We start from the raw sequence: 20,768 nt of genomic DNA, 5'->3' as shown, positions 1-20,768 counted from the left end.
GCACAGAAACACTCGTACACAAACTGCAGGTGAAGCAAACAGTCAGTGACACATAAATCGCGCAACGCAACAAATGGATAATTCAATTTGTTGCCAACGCTTGTAACAGGTGATTTTTATGGATTTTATTGATTCGTTGTTGCAGCTTTAGGGATCACTTTAAAAACTCCTATTAAATCCATATATGCACATTTAGCTAGAATACAACTACATTTATATGTAGTGCTTTCTGATTCTGATGCTTCCTTTACTTCCTTTGTGTTTCAGAAAAGGTGACCTACATTGGTCAGAAGGTGTGTTATGTAGTGTTTCCTCAGCAAGACTCCTCAGAGACTGAACTCCTCACTGCCTCCAAAGCCACTGACTGACCAGCCACTTCCTCCAGGAACGCCACTAAATCCAGTTTTTGTTACAATTTTGGACATTTTGTTTGGTCAATGAATTGCGAAGAAATGACTGCATTGCTCTGTTGGGGTCAACAATGGAGCCACCAGTATTTTTGAAATGTACCGGTTTACCGACGGTGTTGGCATGTGAAATATAACAGCAGAAGCCTGTTTTTACCTTTTTGGGTTCAGTAAAACTCACCAATGATAATGCACTCATGCCAACTTTTCTTTTGTCACACTTTTTCTTTTTTCTTACTTCAAGATGCTTTTTAACCTAAAACCTGTGCTAATGTGCCTTTTAAAGTAGATATAATCCTGTCTGCATTTTGTGTATATTAACTTTACCATAACTATGCAAGTCATTTCTGCTCTTAGCCATAATCTCTGCTGCTGTTTCAATATCTGCTCACATGATGATCCAGGTTCGTTTGCCTCACTCTGGTATGTCGTTCATTTTTTCCTTGTGCTTTTTCTTTGGTGACAGGTGCAGAATGTGCCTTTTTGTTGTAATGTCAAGCCCATTTTCTTCCTCATAGAGCTCTAAAGCCAGCAGATGGTTGATTTTGGGCATTAGTAGATCACCTGATGTAAGGCTCTTCCTCCAGGAATAATCGTTCTCCACGGCTCTACTCTCTTTTTGAGCGTTTCCACTGGGAAAAAGTACCTCCTTCCTGGTACATGGCGTTGCTTTTTTTTAGCACTTCCTTTGTTGAGATTCCAAAAAAAGCAGCTCTGGTCTGAAAATGTGACGTAGGCACAAAGCAGACTGTAGTTGCGTTTCCATTACCCTTGGAAATGTGAAAAATCTAAACGCCTGAATTTTGAAAAAAAAAAACACTCAAATATCGCAAAAAATATTTTACGCTTTCATGAGGAGGAATTTCAGACTTTTCGATGTTAAAATGAGTCACAAAAGTGCTATGGAAACACTTTTACCGCAACTACAGGTCACAGAATGTGACGTACATGGTCACATGACCACTTCTATCCGAGTAGACATGACACGGTACGTGTAAACAGAGAAGGAGACTGTGACATTTCTTAGCTTCGTACTTAGCATTATACTTAGACATGAAACAATAACGGAATACAGAGTGTTATAAGGTAGCGTCCATCTTCCTGCAGCGAAGTCTCATGGGATGAGATTTCATGGGAGTTAAGAGATTCCTGCCCAAAACAACGTTCAATGGAAACAACGTGCAATTATACTTTGTCGACATTTAGAAATAACATTTTTATTTTGCAAAAATCTGTAATGAGTCATCAACTCACGCACAGAGAGGAATTATTGATTTTGTTGGCGATCTTGTGAGGATGACAGAAGAAAAGTAAAATCCGTGGAGTCTAACAGTTACTCGTGTCAGGTTGGTGCTCAAAGAAAACACTCCGGAGGAAAAGTATCGGGTCCCGAAAGCGAGGAGTGTGGAGCCGTGTAGTATGGAAACGCGCCGTATGACAGTGTCACTGTGAACAGGACTTAATTATGTTAATGCTGAAGTTCTGACAGTGTTTACCCAGAACATGTTGGTACCTGTAGCAGAATCCACCGTCACTGACAGGCCAGCTAACAGTGGATTGCCTCTCAACATTCATTTCTTTGTTTCACACGAAGCAGCATCACTGAAGTCCAGTCATTTATCTTGTCTTGATGAGAGGTCACGAAAACATAGGTCAGAGGTGGGCAACTTTTATCACAGCGGGGGCCGCAAAAATGTGTTAATTAGATCAAAGGGCCACATTATCAACATGTTTTTCTGTCGTTCTGTGTATGTTTGTTGTTGTCTTGCTTGTTATGAGACATTCTGTGCATTTCTTTTGTCCTTTTTGTGTATTTTTCCTGTAAAAGATGTGTTTTTAAGAGTCATATTGTGCATTTGTGTTGTCATTTTGCTTGTTTGTTAGTACTGTGCGTTTGTGAAGCAATTATTTGCGCGTTTTTGTTGTCCTTTTCTGTACTTTTGTTGTAATTTTTTGTAATTTTGTATTTTTTGGGGGGTTATTTTGTGTTATTTGGAGTGATATATGTATTACTGTTGTCTTTTTGTTCATTTTTGTAGAAGTTTTGGGAGTATATTCTGTGTTTTTCTTGTCTTTTACTGTGTTTTCCTACAATGTTGTAATTTTTTGTTTTTTTTAATGTATTCTTGCTTTTGTTTTGTGTATTTTTCTGTCATTTTGTGTATGTTTGTTGTTGTCTTGCTTGTTATGAGGCATTTTGCGCATTTCTTTTGTCCTTGTGTATTTTTCCTATAAAATATATATATATATATATATATATATATTTGTGTATTTCTGCTGTCATTTTGCTTGTTTGTTAGTAATGTGCAATTGCAGAGTCATTTTTTTGTGTTTTTCTTGTCTTTTTGTGTACTTTTGTTGTCATTTTCTACAATTTTGTATATTTTATTTTGGTCCTGTGTTTTTGTGTTGTTGTTGTTTTGTGTTATTTGGAGTGATTGTGTGTGTTTTTCTTGTTTTTTACTGTATTTTCTTACAATGTTGTAATTCTTTGTATTTTTTAATGTATTCTTTCTTTTGTTTTGTGTATTTTTTTTGTCATTTTGTACTGTCATTTATCTTGAGGCCAACATAAAATTTGACCAAGTGTCCCCAGTTGCCCATGTCTGCTCTAGGTTGAGAGGTGAACAAACAAATGATCATAGTTGTGTTTTTGCCATGTATAGTTATTTAGGATAGTTGAAAATCTATCAGAAACTATAAATATTCTTTTCATTTGCTGTTGTAATCAAACTGTGAGAACAACTGTGCATAGAAATAAGATGAAGTCTATGTATATTTGGGTAATATCTTAAAAGTAACTTTTGATACCTGAACCAAACAAACTCCACAGTTTATGAAATTCACAACTAGAGACAAGAAGTAGAAGAGAATCAGAAAAGATCACATTCCTCATTTGCATACTGTACATTACGTTGGGTGTATCTCCTGTGTTTTATTAAGAAGAAGAAGTTGTAAAATTATAACATTTGATCAATAAATATAGAATATTCTGAAGGGAAAACAAGCACACAATTGTTTGGCCGTTGGTTAACTACAACTTTTTTTTTTTAAATAACCCGGGAAATACAATCGTAAAAAAATATATGATTTTCTGTGAGTGATGAGTATTACTGACATACGTTGAATGCGATTTAATTTTACTTTAACCAGAATGTTAGCCTTGCACAGGTATTTCCTGACTCAGATAATCCTCAAAGATAACAAAGACATGAAGATTATTTAATCTTTTATTCATCTGGTTTAACACTGAATAATGTTACAAGATGCAGAACCAACTTATTTTCAAAATCGATTTAATAACAGAAGCAGAACCAACAAAGAACAAAATAAAGATTATCAAAGTTACAAGTTTAAAACTAAGGGTGTGAGAGTATGGAGTCTAATTGTATGTGCTCAGGTGAGTCGTGTAGAAAACACACCGCTTAAAGAAAGGGAACACTTTAAAAACAATCAATCAATGAAATATTCCTGATGGAGATTTTTATTTATTACATATATAGTGGAATGCTTTGAGAACAAATGAACATAAAAAAATGATCAAAGGAAATCAAGATCATTATCCTATGAAGGGAAAAAAAATCAGATCACAGGCTGATCCAACTATAGTGAACATTCCTGAAGATACGTAAATTAAAAGTGTGGTCTCCACGTGCCTGTGTGCACTGGACATCCTCCAGATGAGAGTGATCTCCTCCTGGAGCAGAATCAAAGCACCAGTAAGACTGGACAGTCTGTGGTGAGACGCATTGGTGGATGGAACGAGACATAATGTCTCAGATGTGCTCCATTGTTCAGGTCAAGTCCATAAAGTCCAAAGTCTAAATAAATGTGTGTAGAGTATACTTATTTAAACTAAAACTTTAAAACAGTATACTTTCAGTTTACATTTTATGTCCTTATCAGAGACACACTTAAAATCGCATCACTTCAGCATACTTGCATTCATTTTTTTTTTTTATTTCAAATAATTAAATCATATTAAAAATACAAAATATATTATTTTTGAAATGTTTTAAAATAATTATTATTTTTAAAATTAAATATTCTATACTATGACTTACTCAAATATGAAATTAAATAGTCATAAAATAATTAAATAATAATAAAAATTTGTATTATTTGTATTATTATTTTTGTTAGATTATTACTTTTTCACACAATTTGAAACAGTTGTATTCCATAATTTCACTCTCTCAAACATAAATCTAGTTTTAAAAAATAGCAGGAGAAAAATGTTTTAATTAAAAAACAATATATCATAAATATCGGCAGAAGATCAGCAATGTTTTTATATTAACATTTGATAAAGAGAAAACATGTGCATTGATTGTAAAGGGTTTGTTTCAAATGTATTATATGTTTTTTAATTGTTATTATTTTTGTTTCGTTTTGGGCAATTTTGCACTCCTTCAACAGCTCAATGTTGTCATGGTAACTCAGACTAAGAATCTACAGGAGTGACTGCACGAAGAACTAGTGCTACACGATTTTGACAAAAAACCTAATTGCAATTTTTCTGACAAATATTGAGATTTTGATTAGACTTTTTTTTAAACAAATATTTTATACATTTAAATGCATATGCATTTTATTTTATTTTGGTTTTTTTTTAATTTAATTTAATTTTTTTTTTTTTTTTTTCCAAATTCTGTTTTCTGTTTTAAATTCCATTTTTTTAAAAAAATATTACTACATCTTTTTCCAGAAAACATTAGTTCCTGTGACTATCTATCTATCTATCTATCTATCTATCTATCTATCTATCTATCTATCTATCTATCTATCTATCTATCTATCTATCTATCTATCTATCTATCTACAGTATCTATCTATCTATCTATCTAATCTATCTAAGCTAGCTATCTATCTATCTACATATCTATCTATCTATCTATCGATCTATCGATCTATCTATCTATCTATCTATCAGCTACTACATAATCTATCTATCTAGCTATCTAATCTATCTATCTATCTACAGTATCTAGATATCGATCTATCTATCTGTCTATCTATCTACAGTATCTATCTATCTATCTATCTATCTATCTATCTATCTATCTATCTATCTATCTATCTATCTATCTATCTATCTATCTATCTATCTATCTATCTATCTATCTATCTATCTACAGTATCTATCTATCTATCTACAGTATCTATCTATCTATCTATCTATCTATCTATCTATCTATCTACAGTATCTATCTATCTATCTATAAAGCAAGGAACCTCTGTCTGTCTGTGTGTTATTCAAATATCTCTGCGAATCAGGCTTAGACTGACCTGAGACTTTCAACATGGCTGCCGCTTGGTTCAACTCTGCAACGTCAGATTTGTTTTGAATGCAATGATACCATTAATTAATTATTTCATAAGATGGTCTTAAATGTAGCTTTGGAGAACAACTCAATGTTGACAGGTAATAATTTTAATTCAGGATAAGATAGAACAGCTCATTGTCATTGTTGACAGGTAGTCATGGTAACAGGATAGGTTGAAAGCTGTAAATATTGACCAGCAGGTGTCCTCAGTGAGCAACGTCTGTAACTAAGGTGAGTAATAATAATAATAAATAGTGTGTGTGTAATTCAGAATTAAATTTGTATTAGGAATTAAGTGTTTACAAGGTCAGTTTAAAGAGGATTTAAGTTATATTCTGAATCAAAAAGGAATTAAAGCTCCCATGTAAACCATCCATGAAAAAGCTACTTAACCTCCCACTTTTGTATAGCAAAACATAGGACACAGTTACATTTTTTTTTAAATTTGGAATTAGTTATTCCGAATTAAATCATTCAGTGTTCTGCTTTGTGCTTACATGAAAAAAGGTTTACATGGAAAACCGGTTTATTTGGCTTTATTGAATTCCCCTTTATGTCTGGGCGTTGGGAAGGCTCTGATTCAGAGACGTAGCATCACATTTTGGGCCCTGGGTACAAACCATGTCGTTGGGCTCCTCCTGTAAGTTTTAATATGTACACTTTTTTGTCGCCCGGAAACTTTACTAGTATTCTTATATAAGCTTTCTTTTTTTCTTCACATTAAGTAAGTAAGTAAGTAAGTAAGTATTTATTTATAAAGCGCTTTTCGCAGATAAAATCACAAAGTGCTGTACACAGAAACAATAAACATACATTTACATCACATGTGTAGCATCATAAAAGAGCAGTAAAAATTAAAAATAAAATCTTGTTAACTAAAAGCTTTATTGAAAAGCGAAGTCTTCAAATGTTTTTTAAAAGTGTCCACGCAGTTCATCTCCCGGAGAGACTGGGGCAGACCATTCCAGAGTCTGGGGGCTGCAGCCTGGAATGCCAGGTCTCCTCTGGTTTTAAATGTAGTTTTTGGGAACCTTAGTAGACCCTGACCTGAGGATCGAAGGCTGCGTCCTGAAGTGTAGGGACACAACATGTCTGAAATGTATAGAGGAGCCTGGCCATGCAAAGCCCGGAAAGTTAGAACCAGTATTTTATATTCAATCCGGAAATTGACAGGGAGCCAGTGCAGGGAGGAAAGTATCGGGGTAATGTGTGATGTTCTGGGCGTACCGGTCAAAAGTCTGGCAGCAGCATTTTGAACCATTTGGAGTTTACACAGGGTCGACTTATTAAAACAGGTAAAAACTGAGTTACAGTAGTCAATGCGGGACGAAATAAAAGCATGGATGACCAGTTCCAGATCAGGTTTGGACAGTAGATGCCTCACTTTTGAGATATTTCTCAGATGGTAAAAACAGTTTTTAGTCAGTTGACGACAGTGGCCCTCCAAAGACATCGATTGGTTAAACACAACCCCAAGATGTCTGATGCTGGATTTCACTGATGAACCCAAATCACCGAGAGAGTTCTTAATAAGTGGGATCTTTTTATCAGGGGCGATGATCAGAGTTTCAGTTTTGTTGGGGTTTATCTGGAGGTAGTTTGATGAAAACCAGTTTTTGATGCATGAGATACAGTCCAAGAACTCAGGTAAAAAGTGAAACTCTGAGTCATTAAAAGAGCAGTATAACTGGATATCATCAGCATAAAAATGATAAGAAACATTTTTAAAACCACGGATCAACCGACCAAGAGGCATCAGGTACAATAAAAACAAAACAGGCCCCAGAACAGAGCCCTGGGGTACTCCACATGACAGGGTGGACACATTGGACATTACATCATTAAAAGCCACATTAAAAGTTCTACCATTTATGTACGAGGCAAACCACTGTAGTACAGCATCGGAAGACCCCATTACTGATTTGAGACGATGGATCAGTGTGTTGTGATCTACGGTGTCGAAAGCAGATGTTAAATCCAATAAAGTTAAAACTGTGTAGCGACCAGAATCAGCAGCCATCATCACGTCACTGGAAACCTTCACAAGGGCAGTTTCAGTGGAGTGGATCGACCTAAAACCAGATTGATATTTATCATAAAGATCATTATCTTCCATGATTGATGTTAGCTGCTTGGCTACCACTTTTTCCATCATTTTTGACATGAAGGGAAGCTTAGATATGGGCCGGTAGTTTATAGGCTGACCTGGATCAAGATTAGGCTTTTTGAGAATGGGATTTACTAGGGCGTGTTTAAAGTAGCTGGGGACTGTGCCGGATTTAAGTGAAAGGTTGATCAGTTTCACCAACCATGGACCGACTTCATCAAAAACATTTAAAAGCAGTGAGGTTGGAATAATATCCACAGGGCTCGATGTGGGTTTCATTTTTCTCACTAGATCCTGAATATCCTGTAGGCTGACAGGAGAGAAGGAGGACCATGTGCTGACGGGAGCTACAGAAGTGCACAAGCTGACCAAAGGAGTCGTGATACTGGCCCTAATATCTTCTACTTTATTTACAAAGAAGTTTAAAAACATGTTACAATCATCCCTTGTGTGTACAGGGACATGGGACGGTGGGGGTGTAACAAGATGTTCAATAGTGTTGAACAAGACTCTGGGGTTTCTCTTATTTTGTAGAACAAGGTTAGTGAAATAAGTAGAGCGGGCGCGCTTTATTATTTCATTTAGCTCCATTATCTTTTCCTTAAGATGGAGTCGATGCACTTCCAGTTTAGTTGTTTTCCACAACCGTTCCACTTTCCGACAGCTTCTTTTGAAGTTAAAAATGGTTTCATTCATCCATGAACAAGGTTTTTTATGAGTGCTAACAACGTTTTTAGCTGGTGCTACTGTGTCTAACAGAGTCAGACAGTGATTATTAAAGTTAGCCATAAAAGAGTCAACATCATCACAGCTAGCGATGATGTTAACCCAGAAGTTCCCAAACTTTTTTGGGTCGTGACCCCGTTTTGAATATCACAAACGTCCGGAGACCCCAGGGACATTTTCTTTCTAGAATTAGTTTTTGATCATGTTTATTAAAGTGTGTTACAAATACAGAGCAGCCAGGATTAGTGCACACGGTGACAAGTGTGCCACCACGATATTTTTACACTGCATTTTATTTGAACTAGATTTATATTTCAGAAAATTAAAGTATAGGATACAGTTATTTGATATTTATTGTGTGTGATGTGCATTTGAAAAACAATACATTTAAACCCCATTTTAATTCCAGGCTGACCCCGCATGGGGACCTGACCCCAAGGTTGAAAAGAAACTGCAATAACCTAATAACTCCATATCTATTGCTTGTATTTTATAAATCTGTTCTATTGTATTTTAATGTACGTGTAGCAAACGTGTACTAAGGTTAATAAAAGGTAAATAAAGAATGATTAAAATCATGGGGTCACTCTGGCTATCTGGCCTATTAAAGTTTAAAAAAAAAAAAAACTTATTTCCAATTAAGATTTGACGTACAAAAGGAATGTTCCAGCATTTAAATGTGCATGTAGTTAATTTCAAACAAAATAATTTATTGCCTAAAAAAGATGTGAGTGTTTTAAAGCTCACCTCTGAAGAACTGAGTCAGCAGTTGCTTTCCCTCATTTCACCTTCTCTTCCTTTCTCTGAGTTTTTGGCCTGGTTTTCCTTTCTTGAAGAAGGAAATGCTGCCATCTATCAGCTCCACGTCACATCCACAGTTCAGACTACAGCGCTCAGCACATATGGGTCGTACCATTTGCACTGCTTTAAAGGGGGTGGAGGTTGGCCCTTTTACTTCTGCGTAGAGGGAACGCCTCGCTATGCGATTGGCCGCCCTGCTGCTAGAGGGTGTAGCTGTGTGTTGCTGTTACAAATTAACTTTAAAAAGCCCTTGTTTATCTTCCAGTCACAAAAAAATATGTTTTATGTTTTTTAAGCATCTTAAAATGTGATTTATTTCTGGATTATTACTGACCTACTGTACCTAACCACATGTGTTTTTCTTGGACACAAACATTAAAACAACGGTTTCAAAACGTGCACTTTAAATAAGGCTTCAGCTGTAGTGTTGCTGATGCTGTGCTGTTGCCTTTTCGAGCTGCTGTGCTGTGGAGCAGTGGGCGGTGACCAGAGGTCAGAGGCGTTTCCAGGAGGTGAGGGCGTTCCTAGGAGGACTCAGGTGAATCTACACCTAAAATGGATGCCGTCAGAGTTTTTAAAGATGACTCAAACATACATGAATGAGCCAAGGCAACACTCCAGGCATGTTTTTAATGAGGGACCGACACAGTAACATGATACAAATCTTGAAAAAGTCGATTTTACATAAAACCTCCCCTTTAACACGTAACTAGTGTTGACGTGACACAGAAAGATAAAAAACACTTACCTCTCCGTCAACTCTGCTTAGAGAACTCTTCAGTGCTCAGATGTATTAAATCCAGCCGCTGTGAGTTGAATAACTGCAGGTGAACAGAATGGTGGGGATGAGTCCTCGGGGGAGCTACATAACCTGGAGCAACAGGTCCTGCAGTTTTTTAGTCAAAGCACATTGAAATAGACAGTAAAGCTATCTCTGCCTGTCATACCCTCCCTCAAAGGGAGAACTTCGCAAAACAAGCCATTATTATCAGGTTTACTTACAGGCAGGTAAAAACTGACCTTCCGAGACCGTCAAAGTTAAGAGGTACGGCAGTGTACATAAATGAGCACTTAACAAATAAGAACTCAGACATAGCGAGACAAGCTAGGGCCCTGAAGAAACAAGGGAACATTCAGTCCACATGGACCAGGAATTGTAAAGTCTGGATAAAATGACTGGACACACCTGAAGAAGTGAAGATCCTAGTAATCAGAGAAATGGAGGCGTACAGATGAGTACAAATGATGGCATCAGGGATCATGTTGCCAACTTGGTAATCGAGTATTAAATATAATAACAAATGCATGGGTACAATATGACAGCTATGTATGAAAATGACATTGACCCTGAAATACTGTCTTCAATGGGTTAGTAAGGACATGTAAATGCTATACAGATGAACAATATAAAGAGAGTATAAATTAAGTAACAGATTAACAATGATTCATATTAATTGGAGTCTTTTTTGCAAACTTTCACCACATAAAGGAATATTTAAGCCCATTTGCAAGACCTTTTAGTATTATAGTAGTATCAGAAATTTGGAGTAGATTTTGGTTTGAATGGGTATGAATTTGTGCATTTAGATAGAACAGATAAAAAGGGAGGAGGAGTGGCACTTTATATTGACAAAAACCTGAAATTTATTAAAGTTGAAAAGATGACAACTACGATTGAGCAAGTAATGGAATGTATAACGGGAAAGAAAGAAAAATATTCTTGTTAGTTGTGTATCTAGAACTCTGGGATCCAAAATGGATACTTTCACTCAAGGTATGGAAGAACTATTCTCTAACTTAAATCACAAAGAAGTGTTCATTTGTGGAGACTTTAACATTGACCTATTATATGCAAGTAGCAATAGAGGTACAGCTGAATTTATTGACATAATGCACAGAATGAGTGTTTTACCTTTGATAAATAAACCAACAAGAATAACATCACATAGCGCCACATTCATTCATAATATATTTACCAACATAGTGAATGACTACATTTTGTAGAAATAAATGAACTATTAACAGATAGTATAGTAGTACAGTATAGTTTCAGGAATAATGGATCAACAGCACAAGTTGTAAGAAAAATGGAAAAAAATGGTTTTAGGGCTATTGTTTTGGACTGGATAAAAAGTTATCTATGCAACAGAAAACCATTTGTACAGATATCACAGAACAAATCATGTTGTTTGAATATTAAATGTGGGGTACCACAGGGGTCAGTTTTGGGGCCGAAAATGTATAACAATAATATTTGTAAAGTAAGTGAAAAAATAAAACGTGTTATTTGCAGATGATACCAATATGTTTTGTACTGATGTGGACTTGCAGTAGCTTTTGAGGATAGTTACTATAGAGATGTGTACATTTTAAAAAAAATGGTTTGATCTTAATAAATGATCATTAAACCTAATTTGAGGTATTTGAGGTATAACTGATGAAAATTACAGGCCTCTCTCATCTTTTTAAGTGGGTGACTGACTAGATGCTTTTTTGCCCCACTGTGTATATATATATATGTTTGATGTGATTGTATAAACTGTACATACGAAACTTGTGCAGAATATATATTGAATGTATATTGTAAAAATAGTAATATAAGTTCAATATTTTCTGTGTGTGATATTATATAGAGAACCTTGTTTTGTATTGTTGTGATGGGGTAGGTATTTATAAGCTTGAGTTTTTGTTCTGTACTTTTTAGTTTGTTTGTGAAGACCGGCAAACTAAAATTAAAATTTAAAAAATCCTGAATCAAGTGAGCTTGTAAATCATGTATATACATTTAATTTCATTTTATTGAGAGTCCCATTAGCTTCTGACTTACTGCAGGAGCTATTCTGCCTGGGGTCTCCTTCATTTTCATTACAAATATTTACAATATTACATAAAAAGCAACATAAACACACACACACACACAAGAAACAAACCGTGGAAGCTCAATGTGAAACAAACCAAATAAAAACACATCACATAAAACCAAAAGAACTGTCAGTAGATATGGAGAGTCAACACAAAACCTCAAAATAAAGCAGTAACAACATTGTTATCATTGTTTATCATTGTCACCAACTGACAAAATGAAATTCAACACAAACAAAACAAATATTAACATATTCAGTGATAACCCTGTGCATGATCTGATATTGTAAAGCGCTTATAACTATTATTCATAATTGTGTTGTTTTTTAATATGCTGCTCTTTGCCATTCTAATTACCCCTTGGGAATTAATAAAGTTTTTACTTTGTACTCCTCAGCTTGTGTTCACACCTCACACAGCACAGCCAAACCGAGCCGGAGAAAACAGAAGTGTCATTTCTCGTCAGGCTTTGAGACCCGCACAGTGCCACCATGAGGGAGTGTAAGAACTGCATCGGTTCTGATGTGGACGTGGACCAGGCTCGAGGGAACGCCGTCTGCATGGGCTGCGGCTTAGTGCTGGAGGACAACATCATCGTGTCTGAGGTGGAGTTCGTAGAGGGGGGCAGAGGCGGATCGCACGCCGTTGGACAGTTTGTGTCATCAGAGGGTGGAGCCAAAATGCCATCATTTGGAAATGCTCCCTTGTTCGGAATAGGGAGGGAATCTCGAGCACAGACAGTGCAGAGAGCCAAGCAGCACATCAGCAATCTGGGCTCCCAGCTGCAGATGAACCAGTACTGTTTGGACATGGCCCTCAACTTCTACAAGATGGCACTAAACAAGCAGCTAACGCGCGGCCGCAGAAGCTCCAACGTCATCGCTGCCTGCATCTACATAGTCTGTCGCACAGAGGGGACGCCTCACATGCTTCTGGATCTCAGTGACCTGCTACAGGTGAACGTCTACGTCCTAGGGAAGACGTACCTCACCCTGGCGAAAGAGCTTTGCATCAACGCTCCAGCCATAGACCCGTGCCTTTACATTCCTCGCTTTGCCCAGATGCTGGAGTTTGGCAAGAAGAACCACAGCGTGTCCATGACAGCACTGCGACTGGTGCAGAGGATGAAGAGGGACTGGATGCACATCGGCAGGAGGCCGTCAGGACTCTGTGGAGCAGCTCTCCTGGTTTCGGCTCACATGCACAACTTTCATCGAACCATCAAAGAAGTGGTTAGCGTGGTTAAAGTGTGCGAAACTACGCTGAGAAAAAGACTGAAGGAGTTTGAGGACACGCCCACCAGTCAGCTGACCATCGAGGAGTTTCTGATGGTGGATTTGGATGAGGAGTGTGACCCTCCGTGCTACACCGAGGGACTGGTGAAGAATAAGATGCTGCAGTTGGAGATCGAGCTAAAGAAGAAGGTGGGCAACGTTGAAGATGAGATTCACAGATATCAGAATGAGATTGATGCAGAGCTGGAGAGCTGCAGACCCAAACTGAGAGGAGTGTACGCTGCCTATGCCAAGCAGAGCTGTCAGTATGCCGCCGTCTCCGCTCCGTCTGCTCTGGAGGTTAAGCTACAGGAGCCGGACGAAGATGAGGTTCTCAGGGCCGTGGCCCAGCACTTCGGCAAGGACCTGGACGACCTGACGTTGGAGGCTCTGATCAAACTGGAGCGACAAGCACAGGATGGAGAGGACCAGGATCAGGACATCCCCAAAAGACTAGGGCCAGCGCTGGAGTTCATCCTGGGTCCTCAGCCATCCTCAGCCACTCTGAGTGTGTCCCACAGAGAAAGCATTGAGGAGAAGAACGACGGAGATCTTGATGGCGGAGAGCTGGACCTGAGCGGCATCGACGACACTGAGATCGAACTGTATCTGCTCGCCGATAACGAAGTCAAAATCAAGACGGCGCTGTGGATGGCCGAGAACTCCGACTACCTCAAAGAACAGATGGAGAAGGAGGCCAAGATAGCGAAGGAGAAAGAGCTGGGGATCAATAAGGAAAGGAATCCAAGAAACTCAAAAAAACGCAATCAAATCCAAGCCAACACGGCGGACGAAGCCATCATGAAGATGCTACAGATGATTAAGTGACGTTGATGCTGATATAACAAAACGCATGGAAAAAGCTAAGGCTGCGTTTGGTAGTCCCTCCTACCTCCCACTTTTCCTTAACCCCATGGATGACGACATGGGGTTAAGGTGTTAGGAGACTTCCAAAAGGAGAAAGGGAAAGGCCATTACCTTTTTTTGACAATGGTTAGTTGTGTCACTGAATTGCATTGTTTTGTTTACATATTTTTAAATAAATAATAATGTGTACACACTGTGTATAGAGGGTTTTCACGGCACGTCATCCATCGCGTCATCAACCCAGAAGTTGCCATTTTGGAGATAAAGCAGCAGGTCTACAAACTGCACGCCGGCAAGAAAATTCTGAATTATTGCCAGTGACGTGCAGGGTAGGCAAGGTAGGCAGTGCCTACCCAAGGGTGAATTGTTTTTTTGATTATTTGTTTGTTTAATTATAGTATAATTATGAATTATTTATTTTTCAATTTCCGATAGCCTACAATACTTATGAGTTTGAAAGTGCATTTTGTGCTTTTCGTAACCCAAATCACTAAACATCGCTATTTCCTAACCGCTGTAAGGCAGGAGGAGGCCACACCCCTTCTCAAAGGCACGTTGCTGCATTTGCCCATGCGCAGCCAGTTCCCCAAGATGACAACCATTTACGTCCAAAGGCAGCTCTCTACGCTGCCTTTGGACGTAACCGTGCTATGCTAAATGCTACCCGTAAGTTCACAGTGCATTAGTGAATTGATATCACGTGACAGCTGCTGCTATGTTCTCTAGCTAGTGGGCGGGATAACACCACAGTCAGGATGACAGCGCTAGAGACGATGAAGAAACTTTTTTTGGAGGAAAAATTACAGCTTTTAAAAGATGGGAGACCAACACCTGAGTGACCTTCAGCAAAGGTAAGGTCAGAAAATGTTTCATATTTTCTACAGTGAATGGTACAAAAGGAAGGATTGACTTTGTGGATGCTCCTCATTGAGGCTGTTCTGAGTTGTTGTTGTTGTCATTTTCTCTGTGTTTCTATGTTTCCAACACAAACAATGGATTCGCTGCCGTGTCATGAGATATATCTTGTTGGGAGAGTATGGAGGCTATATTAAATAATTGTTTATGTTTCTTTAATGGTGTTTTACAACGTTGATTTTGTTAGATGGCTAAATGCTTGTTCATGTGGATGTTTTTCTTTCTTATTACAAATTTCATATTTTGATAAGCGCATTGGATGACTTTGTTGTAAATTGTGCTATACAAATAAAGTTGAATTGAACATGGTTAGGTACAGTAGGTCAGTAATAATCCAGAAATAAATTACATTTTAAGATGCTTAAAAAACATTTTTCTGTTCTGTTTCTGTTCTCTTCAAGGGCTTTTTAATGCTCATTTGAAACAACACACAGCCACACCCCCTAGCGGCAGGGCGGCCAATCGCATAGCGAGGCATTCGCTCCACGCAGAAGTAAATGGGCCAACCTCCGCGTCACGTTGACGACATGCCCCCATCGTAGGTCCTGACGCTGAACCTTAAGCCTGGTTTTAGGTTCAGCCGGGGGTATGTCATCAACCTGAGGCAAGTCTCTCCATTCTGTCTCTTCTGTCCACCATTGTGGACAGAAGCGCCATGTTCTTTTTGAACACTGAGCATGCGCACATATCAGTAGCTTTGCAATTAGTTTAAAAGTGTGGAGAAAATGTAAGAAGCCCTATGATTGGCAAACACACCTGATTGGCTGATGAATCTGTTAATCAGATTTATTGACGTCAGGGCAGTCTCAAAATTCACCGCAGAGATTTCTCTCACAAATGCGCAGAGGTTTCACAGCACAGAAGCGGTTTGTAAATGTAAATTCAGCAATTTGCATTATGAGTGGATGTATGATAGACAACTTTTATCACAGCGGGGCCACAAAAATGCGTTTGTTTGAGCAGAGGGTCACATGATCAACATTAATGTCAGCATTTAAAATAATGAGTGATCTGAGCATTATTACAGGAAAGAACAAAGAGTTTTATAGTAATTTTGTGTATTTCTCTCATTTCTCTCTCTCTCATTCTTGCTCGTTGTGAGGCATTTTGTGCATTTCTGTTCTTTTGCATATTTTTCCTGTAAAATATATGTTTTTTTTGGAGTAGTATTGTGTAGTTGTGCAATCATTATGTGTTTTTGGAGTAATTATTTTTGTGTATTACTGTCTTGCTTTTTTGTTAGTGCTGTGGGCTTTTTTTCATGTTTTTCTTGTCTTTTGGTGTACTTTTGTTGTAATTTTCTGTACCTTTGTGTATTACTGTTGTAATCTGTATAAAATTAGTGGCCCCCGGGCTGCCAGTTGCCTGACTTATATACTTGTATCACAACCCCCTTGTTTTCTGCATGTGTGTATATTATTTGGATAACATTATTATATTATATATATATTGCACATTTATATATATTGTGTGTATAATGATTATTATTAGTGTTGTTCCGTTATTGTGTATAATTACTATTATTGGTGTTGTTTCATTATTATTATTGTTTCTTTATATGCCGCTCAGTGCCTTCCTAATTACCACTCTGGGATAAATAAAGTTTTTTCTGATTCTGATCACTTCTGCCGTACTACTCAGGTAAAAGGAGTTCCTCAAGGAGTGTTTCGCCAGGACCAGAGTTGAAAAAGAGAGATGCTGACCTGCTTGAAAATATATTAGTAGATATTGAGAAAATGAGAGCCACCATTGAGGACACAGCACACACAAGGTTTGGCTGTGCTGTTGCTACATGCTGGAATCCATCCCAGCACACAAAGTTCAGGCAGTCAAACATACAATCTACCAAGTGCTGTATGAGAATATAGAATAGAGGTCACAAAGAAGTACAATTCTTTTGTCATATATTTTATTTCTTTTGTTAGTGTGCTGCAATAAAAACAGTTTTATATTTCAAATTCACTGCAGTGGTGGACTTGGGTCCTTTCTGTGTGGAGTTTGCATGTTCTCCCCGTGCTGCGTGGGTTTCCTCCGGGTACTCCGGCTTCCTCCCACAATCCAAAAACATGACTGTAAGGTTGATTGGAGTCTCTAAATTGCCCATAGGAGTGAATGAGAGAGTGAATGGTTGTCTGTGTCTGTGTTGCCCTGTGATGGACTGGCGCCCTGTCCAGGGTGTACCCCCGCCAAGGGCCCTATGAGAGCCGGAAATTGGCACCGGCAGACCCCCGCGACCCTGTTAAACGGGAATAAGCGGGTATGAAAATGGATGGATGGATGGAAATTCACTGCAGTCCTGTATTTTCCTGTTCAGCGTACCTTCTGATCAATCCAATCCAAACAAGATGATCTCACTGAATTAACCATGGTGGCTTGTTTTCTGTTTGATAAATATGACGCCATCCATTTTAAGGTTTGTTCAGAAAAATTAAAAGATTGCAACTTTTACAGGAGTATGCTATGATTCACTACATCGAATGCTTTTCTCAAATCTAAAAAAAAGTGCACCTACATAATAATTTTTATCCAAACTACTTTTTACTTTTTCTACAAACATTGTTATGGCCGATTCAGTTGAGTGATGTGCACGAAAGCCAAACTGCATGGGATGGAAAGGAGTTTAGTATGAAGGTAGATATGTTGCAAAATGTGGGAGCTTGTAGAATGTGATGTGAGCTTGTGTTTAGAAAAAATCCACACACGTGAAATAAATGTAATGTCACAAATGATGGGAAAACATTTATAGACTGATATTTACACGTAAAATTACAGCTGCAAACTTGTAATCCATCATTTATTCACGTTTGTTAATTAGTTGCGTAAATGATTAGTAGCGTAACTCTCCGGTTATAACTTCTCCAATCTGCCGCTACAGATGCACAAACTACTTTTCTGGTGTGAATCTGCACTACTTGAGTTTTGCAACACATTTTGCAAAACGTCTGTAGCAAAACTGATTCATGCTCGTAGAAATGCCCCCCTCCCCTCCCCGCTCACCCATGTGTGGGATTGACCAATCAGAAGCGAGGATTTGAAGACAGAGCGCTGTGTCTTTTTAGCGCAGCAGTCGGTGATATGACCGAAACAAAGTCATTTTTCTTCACCGTAAAAGTAGGATGCTGAAATTTGCCTCCACAGATTCTTTGAAAAAGGTTGTCAGAGTCATTTTTGAACAAAAAGAGTCATGAAGAGTGCTTCTCCTTGTTTAAAATTAGGTAAACGCTATGTGGAGATGAGAATGAAGAGCTGACAGCTGATGCAGTGGCCAAGCGGTTAATATATTTTACAAAATCTTTATTTTTATGAGACAGTTCACATACATGTTCATTGTTTTGATGCTTCGTCACATTATACAGATTGTATAAATTTTCCCATCATTTGTGACATTAAAAGGCCCATGTTATGCTACATTGACTTTTCTGTGTTTTAAACATCATAAAAGTGCTATTTGGGCTTCAAACACATGATCAAATTGTTTTTTTCATTGATTCCCTCAATCGTTAGTTAGAGGGTGATTTGCTCCTTTCTTACTGCAGGGCGAGCCCAAACACCTCGCTCCAATTTAATGATGCATTTCCACTTTAATGACGAATTTGACGCGGCACTGAGCTGGAGAAGCCACGCCTCCAGAAAGCTCTTTGGCGTGATTGACATGTAAACAGACACGCTATGAAGGTGAGCATTTCGCACAGCACTATGTATGCATTTTCTACAGTCTGTGTATGTACCGGCGAACACCCCGCCAACACGCTGTCTCATGTTTATAAATCAGCATGAGCTGAGTAGGTGGGAGGAGGGCGGGCCGTCCTCTGGCTCTACGTCACCGTGCATGGAGGAGGAAGTCAGTGTCCCGTCTATAGACACGCCCACTAATGAATATGCATAAGTAGGCCACAAATCAGCCTGTTTGTGTAGAGTTGCTCAGAAAGTGACTTTTTAGAGGCTAAAACTCTGGAAAACAGGCGAGTTTGGGAAAATAAACCTCAAATACTATGTTTTTGGGATGGGTGAAAAATAGCACAACATGGGACCTTTAAATTTATTTCACGTGTGAATTATGTTATACACAAGCTCACATGACATTCTACAAGCTCTCACATTTTGCAACATATCTACCTTCATAGTTTGGCCATACATTAAATGTTCAGTTAACTGTTTTGCAACCCATTTCTTGAGGACCTTTGAAAATACTGGCAGTATGCTAATTGGTCTTTAGTGGTTCATGTTACTTTTATCGCCTGCCTTAAAAATAGGGATAACTGTGGCCACCTTCCATGTATACGGTACAATGGAGAGCTGAACAAACAAATTAATTAATTGCATATGGCCATTTTATGATTTTTAAGGAGGTCAACGTCAAAACCATAATAATTTTTAGCTTTTGAGTTTTTCATGGTATTTATGGTCTTTACAGCATCTGCTTCAGAAATTGGTTTTAATTTAAAAGTTTGACAACGGAGAGTAGAAACAATGAGTTCAGCTCTTGTGGTAGTATAGCAGGATCATTCACTAGCTGGTTGTTAAACCAGCAACTAACTGGGCCAAACGGGTCAACTCTGCGTGTCGGGAGGAAGAGGAAGTTACGTCTGTGTGATCGACGTGGGGAGCAGATACAAAATACAGTGAGCAAAACATTCATCAGTGAGCCAGATAGCAAAATATTAATATTTTTGCCATCAAAAGCCTTGTCTCAGTGTTGTTGTTAGTGTTTTTTAGAAGGAAACAAATGTTCAGATGTTATAGTTTTCAATAAAGCAAAAAAAAATGCTTCAAAGTCACTGAGATTTTTTTTTTAGAAAAAGCCTGTTTTCTCAGCTTTTTGCTCTGAAACTGGCATTTTGTGTAAAACTTGCTCTATTCAACTATTGATTACGGCAAAACTCAGCAAGCTACAAACAATTTTTATTTCTTTTTGGAGAAAATAGAGACTTTATTCTTTCAGAATCTGGTGTCAGATATCAGATAGTACATAGTACAAAATATTCTGTGGGTCTTTAAAAATCAGTCAAAATGCTCTAAAACGGCTGGCACTGAGGGGGGTAGAAATTCTGAAAATGGCTGGCACTGAATGAGTTCATCTCACCATCGCGACACTCTCAATAGTGCACTTAGTTCCACACATGTTCTGGTCGACTGTGCACTGCTGTGAGCTGGTGGGAACTTCAGCATCAACTCTCGTAGCGCCATTTTCTGTCTTGTGAACTCCTTCCTCTTCATCTGAGAGCCGCTCATCACAGGTGATCTCTCATCCAAAGGTGTGCTGCTACCACCTACATGTCATCTATTTTTTTGCTATCTGGCTCACAGTTGAATGTTTTGCTTACTATATTTTGTATTTTATTTGTTTTGCTAAATCGCCCTTCAATATGAAGACTTATGAGCAGCATGCAGTATATGACTGCCCAGATCCTTACTCCAGCAGAGCAGAGCAGAACTGAGAATCCATCAATGCTTTTCAATAAAACATGAAAATACAATCACA

The 20,768-nt window shown here is 38.2% G+C and overlaps 1 protein-coding gene and 1 pseudogene across 2 annotated transcripts in view; both read left to right on the top strand.

Annotated features, from left to right (window-relative positions):
• Positions 1–601, top strand: part of slc7a10a (solute carrier family 7 member 10a) — a 52,088-nt gene extending 51,487 nt beyond the window's left edge. For both annotated transcript variants that reach the window (XM_028477309.1, XM_028477303.1), the window contains one exon: positions 268–601. In XM_028477309.1, the coding sequence (XP_028333110.1) occupies positions 268–276 (9 nt within the window). In that variant the 3' untranslated portion in view covers positions 277–601. The remainder of the gene's footprint in view (positions 1–267) is intronic.
• A 5,314-nt stretch (positions 602–5,915) lies between these two features.
• Positions 5,916–14,332, top strand: LOC114459043 (transcription factor IIIB 90 kDa subunit pseudogene; annotated as a pseudogene).
• The last annotated feature ends 6,436 nt before the right edge of the window (positions 14,333–20,768 follow it).

Source organism: Gouania willdenowi, chromosome 3 (genome assembly GCF_900634775.1).
Source record: "Gouania willdenowi chromosome 3, fGouWil2.1, whole genome shotgun sequence".
In the NCBI taxonomy this organism is placed as follows: domain Eukaryota; kingdom Metazoa; phylum Chordata; class Actinopteri; order Blenniiformes; family Gobiesocidae; genus Gouania; species Gouania willdenowi.
The sequence above is the reverse complement of the archived record's forward strand: the minus strand, read 5'-3'. Positions and strand labels throughout refer to the sequence as shown.